Here is an 11,192-nt window from a genome sequence, read left to right on the forward strand (position 1 = left end):
ATTTCAATAATTAATCCACTCCAATTCCTTTCTTTCTACCACGGAATTCTTTGAAAGGGTCGTCAAATTTCATCGACCCTGTTCTCTTGTATCTAGATCTGAGTAATACTTTGGTATTTTAATATTGTATACCACTAGTTTCCTAACTCTAGCTTATATCGCGGCTTCACTTCGCAAAACCAATTGTCTATTTATGTTTCACGCTAAGTCCTGACAAATTACAATCAACTGATAGAATATTTGCATCGCACAATCTGTTTTGAAATTATGGCCTGACATACAGTCTATTGTTTTTTATTGGTACAGATAGATCGGATAGATAGGTCTATCAGAACATAGCAATTGATTCCTATTAATAGAAATCACACCAGCCTGAACAGTTGAAATAATATAATTTTAAACTGCATTTTCTCTACGCAAGATAAAAGATGAATTACTACCACAATGTTTAAACACAAATTCAATCTGTTCTCAAGATATGTAAAGGTTATTAAACTATTATCCCATTAATCTATGACGGAGTTACATCATCTATCATTCCTAATCTATCCTGAATTCTCGATATCAATAATCCCTAGAGTCGATAATAGGTAATTAGCTTAATTAACTAGCATTTGATCCCAGATGTAACCAATGTTTCCGATAATCTCGTACTCAATGTGTAATTAAACAATCTACATTATATAATATTCAAATTTGCAATCGTTAATACGCTAAAAAATAAAAGGGATAGTAATCTTTTATCTCTAAAGAGGATAATACATTATTGAGGAGGAAAAGCAACAGGATTTTCGACTAAGATATCAATTTAAAACAGAATCTTCTGATTCAATGATACAAATTGCAAATTCTTTTCGGAAAACATGAGTGCTTTTATATAAAGACCGGGAATAAAGAATGCAAATTAAATTGATTCCTGCCCTTCCAAAATTGCCCAAATTAAATAAAAGCTTTCTTTAAATTTGAGAAAATGCTAATGTGAGTTGTTAGCAATGAATAAGAGGGCAAGGCTAAGGTCAAGATTTGAAATATCTAGATGTCTGCACGTTTAGTCTAACCCGAAACCTAATGGTCTATACTTTTAAAAATCACCACAGACATCTAAAAACATGTGCGAATAAAAGAAAATACATTTATATTTATGATCTGAAACATAAAAATGCCGTTTCTAGGTGCAACCTCTAGTTTTTACAATAAATTCGGTATGATGAATGGTTTAATACGTCTAGGATTATGTCAAAAACATCTGTCAGAGTTTTTCAGGCTACATTTCTAATGTACTTTGTATCATAACAGTATTATTGTAGTACTAACTACGTATATACTGTAGAAGGCTGCTATTTTTATTGATTGTGTAAGTCAATGAAAAGGTCGTAAATATTACAAAAGTACTTTTCAAAACCTTGTCGAGGCCTTATGGTTCTTTGCATGGATTTGTATAGACGAGGTACGGGTTCGATCCCAATGTGACTTTATTAAGGTTATTTATACTTTCGTCCTATTCTAAGACTCCACTGACAAAGACAAACGAGTATTAAGTCTATAAATCCTTTTTGGACATGTTTCTTTTATTATCCACTGCAGTATAAGTAATAAAATACGACAAAACCACTATTTTTTTGACAGGGGAATAGGGGCCGTAAATTACGAATATTTTTATGTTATAACAATAATAACATGAGCTTAAATATACAAAATTCCCGACAAAAGGAGGATTAATATGCTTACAAATTCATATTAATGGGCACGCCGTAAAATATAATAAAATATTTTATGCGAGCCGTTAAATTATTTTAAACGGACGGTCACATTTTCCCATTAGAGAGAATTTCACTGTCAGCTCTTGTGTGAAGCAAATTGATAGCAATTACTGAAATACGAAATATTCTATTCATAGCTTACAGAGAAATATGAAGGCTTTACAATTCTGTCTAACATTCTGATATTTACAGAACGATTTGCAATCTTGATTTCAAGTGAAAATTGAAACATCTCAAAACGTTTGTTCTGAAAAGATGGAATAATACTGAAGGATGGTTTTACTATTATTAGTCTCAATGTTGAAAACCAAGTATAAGTAAGTACTGTGTAGTAGGTGCGTAGGCAACATTCCAATATTTTTAATATGAAAACTCTTGACATAGCTGAAGAGTAAGAAACAATTTTTTATTACGGATTCCTTGTCACTTTGAGCGCAACAAACTTTTCAAATCGGCTTTTTCTAAAATTGTTTGCGACGTTATCGGTGTTTCCATCTGCCCAAGGAATAACTAGATTTTTTGTATTAGTTATTGAACATAAACTTTTTATTTTGTCATAATTTAGACGTTGCTGATGTTGCCGTATTCGGTTGGCTGAGCTAAGCCCTTTTTTTATTTTAGTATCTAAAATTTAAACGTTAAGAATAAACATTTTAGATTTGAATTGTTTTTTCGAGAAATAATACATTTTCGATGGCTTTGTTCATAGCTGGCTTTAATCTGCGGTACGCCGCTGTCAGATGTAAAAAACGGGATAGCTTGTCAAAATCATATTTGCAACCAATCAATTGATATATAGGTATAATAGGTATGGATGGCAGTAATAAAGTTGTGGCTTTCATGAACATAATTTTGGGCATATTACAGGTCTTTTATGTAGTTACTTTGTTTGTTTGGAATTTTCCGAAAAAAAGGTGTGGGACATTAAAGTGTAACCAAAAAAACAATCATCCATTGTCAGCCTAGCCTTTTCCTATGTTGATGTCGGCTACCAGTCTAACTGGATTCAGTTAAGTACCAGTGTTTTACAAGAAGCGACTGCCTATCTGACCTCCTCAACCCAGTTACCTGGGCAACACGATATTCCTTAGTTAGACTGGTTGTCAGACTTTTCAAGCTTTTGACTACCTTGTAACGACTGACAAAGATGTAGGAATAACAACCGGGACCCACAACTTAACGTGCCTTCCGAAACACGGAGGAACTCGTTATAACAAAGATGGTCACCCATCTACGGATCAACCGCGTAAATCATAGCTTAACCTGTGATCGATTCACTCATGCGGTTATAGCTTAGCCACGAGCTCTTGGTAACCAAAAAAACAATATTTCGTGATAAATACCTCATAATAATTTTTCGTCTTCCCTAAAACTATTGTTTATAGAAAGATACACAAAAACAAAGAAAGGAAACGAATTAAATCTACAGAAACACTTCACTTGCAGATCTCGTTCTTTGCTTAACAAGTTTCACGATTAACACCAGTTGAGAACAAGTTTTAATTGCTTTAATTTTCACATCACACAAAAAGGCCTCAAGGAATCTAACAATATTTGTGAATAATATTCATCTCGATTAAAATGAATAAAAGGCATAAAAAGTTTTGATGATTATATACCTACGTAATAATAATTTGTAAAGCGAGAACGAATGCACAGATTTCTTGAATTTCTTGTAATAACGAAACAGTCTCTGGTGAATTCATTGTTGTCTTGTTTATAATATGAATAAGGAAAATAAATTAATTGGAACAGACTCCTTATGGCTCTGAAATATTTAAACCTAAAGAATAAATAGTAAGTAGACAGGTAGGTATTTTTCATCTATTCCTAACCAATGTAGCGAATTGCTAACTTCTATAATAATTGATGATAACAAACAAGAAGACTTACTACTTCTTCGTTAAAAAAAGAAGACACTGCACATGTAGCCGAGTGGTGGAAGGTCACCACGCTAAACCCACTCGGCGAGACGTGTTGGGGGATCGATTTCCCGCTTAGGACAAGCATTTGTTGCATTATTGTGCAACATTGCATCATTATTATAATTTGTGATCCATGGATGCTTGTACTGAGTCTGGGTACTTGTGTGCACGTTACTTGAATGTTAAATTTGCTTATTATAGTGAGGGAGTCCTTTTTTTTAAAAAAGGAGCAAGAATAACTTTATAGTACTGCTTTACTATATTCTTAAAGTAAAGAAACTAAACACTCCATAAATAACAAATAATGGCAGATTTATTCCAAAACAAAACTTAACTCTAGCTAGAAAATGCCTATAACTATAAACAACAGCTGTTTTACAAAGTAATGTTTATACTTACGCCTCTGATATGAGCGCTCGTAGTTTGCAGAAAACAAGACCAAGACTGTACGGGTATTGATGCCAATATACTGACAAGTCGTTTGGAAGACCTGTAACAAAAGAAAAAAAAAGTTAAATAAAAATGAAGCTAATAACATTGAATTAGAACATGTTTTCCTTTTCTGCTAAGTTTGGTTAATTTACAACGTAATTAAACGAATACAATTCATATTTTAATAGTAGTTCCTGAGTTAGGAGTAAAACTTTTCGAGGCAAACAATTAATTTTCAAGAATATTCAAATATAATGTTGTATTTTCTTGAGAAGTAAGTGTTTGCCTTGAAAAGTAGGTACCTACATAAAATTGTCGTTAGCTTTAAGAAAATTTGTTTAGTTTTTTTTTTTCTCGTGTATGATTGTAAACCTTACGCGATATAATATGAATATCAACAAAATTCACGAGTACGGAAGCCATGTTCCATTCCCAACTATAAATTATAAATGCGAAAGTAATTCTTCCGTTCGTCTGTCTGTTACGCTTTCACGCTTTCACGCCTAAACCACAAAACTGATTTTAATGAAATTTGGTACAGTGATAGAGTTGACCTTGAGAAAGAACATAGGACAGTTTTTATCCCGGCCTTTTAAAGAGTTCTCTTGGAAACGCGATATAACCGACCTCGACGCGGATGAAGCTGCGGGCGAAAAACTAGTTTTACATAAAATAACAATTGTTGATCTCAAAAAGCAGTCAGTAGTTGGAAAACCAATTACTTTTTATTTTTTTTATCTGGTAGAGCGCTAAACTTTTCTCATTCCGTTTATCTTTGCCGCATTCCAATTAAGTTTAGCACAGATCTGATTGAAAATTGAAGCATTGCATTAAAACGTAAGTAAAATTGTCGGTTATCGATTTCTCAAATCGAGTTTAATTTAATCATGTGAACTATACTTCAAATTACATTTTCATCTGACTTCAGAAAGAAGGAGGTTATCAAATCGTAAATATTTCTTTAGAATTTCAGTCTAAGTGAATTGGTTTTGATGATTCTTTGTTTTTTTAATAGCTGACATTTGTTCCCATAGAAGTTTCCACAAGTTTGGGTCAGTATCTAGTTTCTGTCTAAAGAGGGTTGTATGTTTTTGTTATCAAAAATATATTATGAAAGAGGATTTTAATAAAAATTATTTTGTAATAAAATATATAAAAATAACATACAGAAATAATGGCTTCAATTGTTTTAAATAAAGTTAAAAAAACAACTTCTAAGAACTGGCTCATTGATCAATCTAAATTTACGACTTAAAAAGAACTTTAATAAAATTAGAAACGTCTAGCGAGGAATGAAGTTTTATACGAAATAAGGACGCGAAATCGCTTCATAAAATTAGGACACATTTTATACCACCTGCTACGCTTAAACCATTCACGAACATTGCTGACGTTGTAACAATTTTGTCTTTTACGACTTAATTTTACAATAACTTTCGCCTACCCTCTATTTTACCTCTATAGATAGAAATCATTTTTTCTTCGTTTCATTTCATCCCAATACAGTAAGTAAAAATAATTTTAATTAATTATTGACCTTGAAATGTAAATTGTTTAAATGGATCTAGGTCATATTATTAATAAACTATTCCGTCCGCGATTTTTTTTTAAAACCGATTCAACAGTAAAATTAGGATCACTAATCATTATCCATATGAAGCTGACATTAGCTGATTACAATTTTTATGCGAGGAGCTACATTTTTTTAAAGACTTTAATTATTTGGCTGGCTCGGACTGGATGTGCGAGACGGAGGACCGGGTATTGTGGCGCAACTTGTGGAGCCCCATGCCCAGCAGTGGATCTCCAGCAGATAACTTCGATAGACTAAATTGATTAATTTATTTATTCAAGTTAGTGGTATACAAATAGGTGAAAAAATAACAAAAAAGATGATGATAAAATAATAAGTTTTTTTTATATAAATGTAATACTCAGACGCTACTTAAAAAGTTGTTGTATCCAATCCTTTACGACTAATACGACTATGTGTATGGAATCCTAAACTTACACACCCACATTTCACGACATTACAGTTCTACCATACAAATGTTAAGTCTAGCATTAAAGGGAAGAGTGAGTGAACCATACTTCAACTCAGTACCTAAAGTGAGCAATATGTTAGGATTAAACATCGTATGTCAAAGTGGCTGGATTTAATACTGGATTTAGTTCATAGTAACCGATGCGAGTGTGACAGGACGGAGGGATCCGTTCAAGCGTTGCTCTACACTACTCTACAGTAAGTAACTTTGAAACTGAATCCTTCGAGAATTCGAGACTTTAGTAGTTTCTTTTGTCAGTTTTAATCCGATTGTATCTTTGACTTGTGGGGTACATTGTATAAAATATATGGAGTTTTCAATCTACACACATAAAATAAGGTCTTGTTAGTTACACTATTTATAACTCAAACAACGACTGTCTTCATTTGGCTGAAAATTGGTGGGATGGTAGCTTAGTATCAGATGTAGGATATACTACAAAGTCTGCCGGGACAGGTAGTTTAGTAAATAAAAATACTAACCCAAGTTTATAGTTTTGGGTAATTATCATTTATTGCTTCTTTAGACCTCGAAGTGTCATTACATGAATATTAGGCAAAAAAGTGTTTCGGACGTAACGTAAATATTTTTAATTGGGTATGTATGTACCAACTGTAAATAAATTAAGTCTTCTACTCATGAAACACACCTTAAAATACTTTTCAAACATTTATACAAGATAAAGTTGTCATAGCATTACAAGTACTCAAAAGTTGAACTTTAAGTAGACATTATAAATACATTGAAATTCTTTTCAAAGAACAACTCAGAATAGCAAAAGCTCCAAAAAAGTTTGTAAAATTACAAAGTAATTAATTATCCTCCTACAGTTAAATGCCAACAACGTAAACTAGGTTAGATTAGGCTGAAAATAAAAAAAGTGTATTTAGAGATCTCGGATTCAGTTTTCTTATCCTATTGTCTAATAACGAAAAGACATTTCACAAATAAAAGAAATATTATATTTCTTTTCAAATATTTGAGCAAAAAAAAGATTCACATTTACTTGTCTACAATACCTACTCGAACGCCCAGTAACTGCAAAACATAGTGTAAAGAGGATTCAATACGATCCCGACTCTACAATTTGCCAGTAATATAAATACCTTATTTTACCAATTAGTCGGAACTTGGAACTATCGTCTGGGTATCTACAGCACGAAACCTACATTATTTTGAAGGTTGTTCGTGGCTCTTCTATTTGGGAAGAACAGAGGGCTTCTCATAGAGATTAGAAAACAAAACTACTAAATAGATACTATTAGGTCAAACGGTGCTCTCAGTTTTACAGTTCGGCCTTTACAAGGTCAATTTTAAACTTCCAAACTTGAACAAAATTAATCGGGAGAATGGGAATTAATCGATTTTCGGAATTAATGTTGTTTGTAAATAAACAATCTATTATCTATTATGATATTATAATACAGAATTGAATTAGGAAAAACATGAGGACAAGTAACGGTTACGTTCATATACATATTTAGTCGGTAATAATGTCTGCAAATTCATTTTTCTTTGGAATATTGGTAGAGAACCACCGTCTTTATTGATATTTCAAATGAACAAAAACTCATTTATAACTAATATCCTTTACCATAACTTTAAGATACATTTTTAAATACACAATTACGCATGTACTTTGTAATTAAATCATATATAAAAAAAGAAACAACGGTTTTAAGATACCTAAGTAATACAATCTAAAAGTTGAACTAAGTACTGACTTAATAATTTTAAAACTTTCTCATGAATATAAGTAAGTACTAACATAATTTGCATAGTATTCTAATACTCAAATATTAATCTTAAAGTCAATGGCACTTGAGACTATAACTACAGAGAGCTACGAGATTTTCGAAAGAGTTTTTAATACAAATTGTGTACATATTTTTAGATAGTTAAAATATGCAAAGCTATATAAATTAAATAAGATAATCCCAAATAAACAACATCGTATTGTTCGCTTGAAAATCATTGAAGCCTGTGATTAATCCGTAATTCAATTTGTTGTTACAAGTGGGCCTGAAATTAATCATCTGGATTACATTTACTATTTTTTAACTTAATTAAAAAAAAACAGAATAATAAAATCGTAACTATTATCTTTTCGTAATCTGTTGTGTTTTATAATTTGAAGTCCTAAAATTGATTGAGATAGATCTAGATGGCGTGCAATTGGGAAAGCCTATGTCCAGCAGTGGACGAATGACGAATATGAGCTGGTGATAATGATGATAAGTTTTTATTTGTGACATTTTAATTTTGAAGTATTTCCTTAGTAAGAGCTTAACTTTCTACCTTTCAAAAGTCTAGCCCTAAAAAGGCAAGTAAAAATATAAAAAAGCTTACGAAACTAGCACTTATTTAATCTCGAGTGTACGTTTTATAGGCAATACCTAAGTAACGTCTATAAACCGAAACATAAAGTACATAAAATCGAGTTAACTCAGCTCAAAACTCAATAAATTATTAATAAGTACCTTCTACGATGTTTTGAAAAGGATTTGAACGGCTGAAAGAAGATATCCGTGACAAAACATATACATTTACTTCCTGACCACTGATCTGGAATAGTGTTCCTATTTCGCCGTCTCAAGAGTACTTGAAAAATAAACCCCTTGGACCGAGAAATATCAGTACTCGGTGATGATGCGGAAAATGGACATTTTTATTTAAAAAAATGCTAACGGAGGGTTCTGTAATGGCGGATACGTCTATCTGTAAGTACTTCAAGGGTTTTACAATATATTTTTAAATAGGAGAAACATACATGTATTCTAACTATACCTCGAAAGTTTTGATTGTAACTATCGTGAGAATGATTTATTATTAAATGATGCGACGGTTCGACGACTCCCGTTGGGTCCGAAGCTAGTCGGGCAAACTCCATAAATACTCGTGAATAAACCGTTGCATCATTGGTCTGTGAAAACTTCAACTATTTTTCCATCTGTTAGCATTAAAATAAATGTAGCATAGCCCAGAGAGCAGGCAACAGTCTATAATAGCTTCCCGTTTTACTGTTCTAATACGGAACCCTAAAAAGTACATAGATGTAGTCAATTTCAATATAAGCAAGGAAGTATTTACCAAGAAACGGATTGAATAGGATAGAGGTCCTATTTTCAGAAATAGGCAAATGTATTATGACACGTATTGACGGTCACGAATAATACGTAGAAACCCATTATTCAGACCCAATGTGATATTGAAATAGGACTCAGATATCAACATAATATATATCCTACATGATTTATTAAATAAAAGAATAAATTATAAATGGCCAAACAAAAAGCCTTTTACAAATATGCAGAGTTTTTGTTCATTAATTTTGGCTTGCTGATCTCTATAGCCAAAATATTATAATCTTTGGTATCTACCGCCGAAATTGAATGAAATATGAAACCGCAGCCGAATACTAATAAAATAGAAACGGTGAAACTAATCAAGTATTATTCATGAAAGTTTGGCTCACACACACACACATTGAAATATCTAAATAGTATTCATAAAATTATGTTTATTTTACCGCCAAACCCTTTCCCACTCCTCACTTCTAGGAAAACAGAACAAGCGAATAAAACAATGGCGTTATGAATTTAATTGTTGTTTTAATTAAAATATACAATTTTCTGATCAGTCTTTAAATGACGCCGTGACTAGAAAACGGTAGGATCGATTTAGATAAACTTTAATCTCAATTAAATATTTCTGGCAACATTAAATGATAAGCAAATTACGTCATAAACAACTGTATGTTGAAGTAGGTATTTTAACAAAGGACGTAACAAAAGGATTATTCCTTCCAAAGGGATTTTCTAAGACAGATTACGTTAGTACCACCGGTCTTACAAATTAGATAGAATCCCGTCATTCGTAAATCTTTAATCTATATCACCTTAATGTTTGTTCAGAAGACAATCTTCACAGATAAATGCATATCTATTGTCCAATTCTTATAACATATTTCAAGCATTATTGTTAAAATGTGTATTGACAGAAATTGAATTAATCGACTCATTCAGCGAGTATGAACTTAAATTGTTTTTTTTTTTCTTGTTGAGTTCATTTCGGAAAGCATAGAAACCTGCATCAGAAAAATGGTGTTATTTTATTCTCATCGGGAAAACAGCTCCTACGGCAAAAGTTTTTAAAAATGACTATTTCATATATTTTATAATTAAAACCAGGATTAAAAATTGCAAATACTTACCAAACAAAAGCAGCAATAAATCGCTGACAGCCAAACTAAATAAATAATAATTGGTCGCGGTATGCAATCCGGGGTGTTTAACGATGACCACACAAACGCACGCATTGCCCACCACACCGGTTAAAAATATGACCACCAATATCACACTGATCGGGACAATTTCTTTTAAAGGTAATCGTCTGGACCCCATGAGCCACCAAAGCATTTCTTCCTCACTGCAGTCGAAATGAGACAAATTATTGCAACGGTTGAAAAAATCATCATACGTCTCATTCGCACGCAAAAATAATTTTGAATCCATTTTTAAATCCACTGGTTGCACAATTTCACCACAATTTTATTTTACTTATATTCAGAAACACTTTTTTATTTTTATAGTTTATAAACATTGAGTATTTGCACTTTATTATTAATTTACTATAATGTAGTAAATTACGACGAACACGACATCACGTAAAGTTCGGAACCTCATGGATTGCAAAAAACATGTCCGATTCCATCGAGTTCCTGCGCGCACTGAAACTCGCCAAACTTCCAGGACATGAGATTAGAGAAAATGTGTGTGAATATTACTCGTTCAAACTTGATAAAAAAAGTGATAAAACGTTTAAAAATTAAACTTTTACATTATATTAATATTTTGGCTAGGCTAAATCATAATTTACTTGTGTAAACTAGGTTTAAATATCACGGTAACGATCATAATGCAAATAAATTCAGAGATTCCGAGATACAAATTACATATATTATATAACTACGTCTCTTTCTTAAATAGGAGCCACCATAATCACTATTTAACTATTTTAAAGTTAAGTTT

General features: G+C 32.0%; 1 protein-coding gene across 1 annotated transcript in view; it reads right to left on the minus strand.

Moving 5' to 3' along the window:
- The window catches only part of LOC113499824 (neuropeptides capa receptor-like), a 50,256-nt gene extending 39,500 nt beyond the window's left edge, over positions 1-10,756 (minus strand). The window contains exons 1-2 of the mRNA XM_026880368.1: positions 10,376-10,756; positions 4,085-4,175 (exon numbers count right to left, since the gene is read on the minus strand). Coding sequence (XP_026736169.1) covers positions 4,085-4,175; positions 10,376-10,676 — 392 coding nt within the window. The 5' untranslated portion in view covers positions 10,677-10,756. The remainder of the gene's footprint in view (positions 1-4,084; positions 4,176-10,375) is intronic.
- Between the last annotated feature and the right edge of the window lie 436 nt (positions 10,757-11,192).

The sequence above is a fragment of the Trichoplusia ni genome, chromosome 13 (assembly GCF_003590095.1).
Source record: "Trichoplusia ni isolate ovarian cell line Hi5 chromosome 13, tn1, whole genome shotgun sequence".
Taxonomy (NCBI): domain Eukaryota; kingdom Metazoa; phylum Arthropoda; class Insecta; order Lepidoptera; family Noctuidae; genus Trichoplusia; species Trichoplusia ni.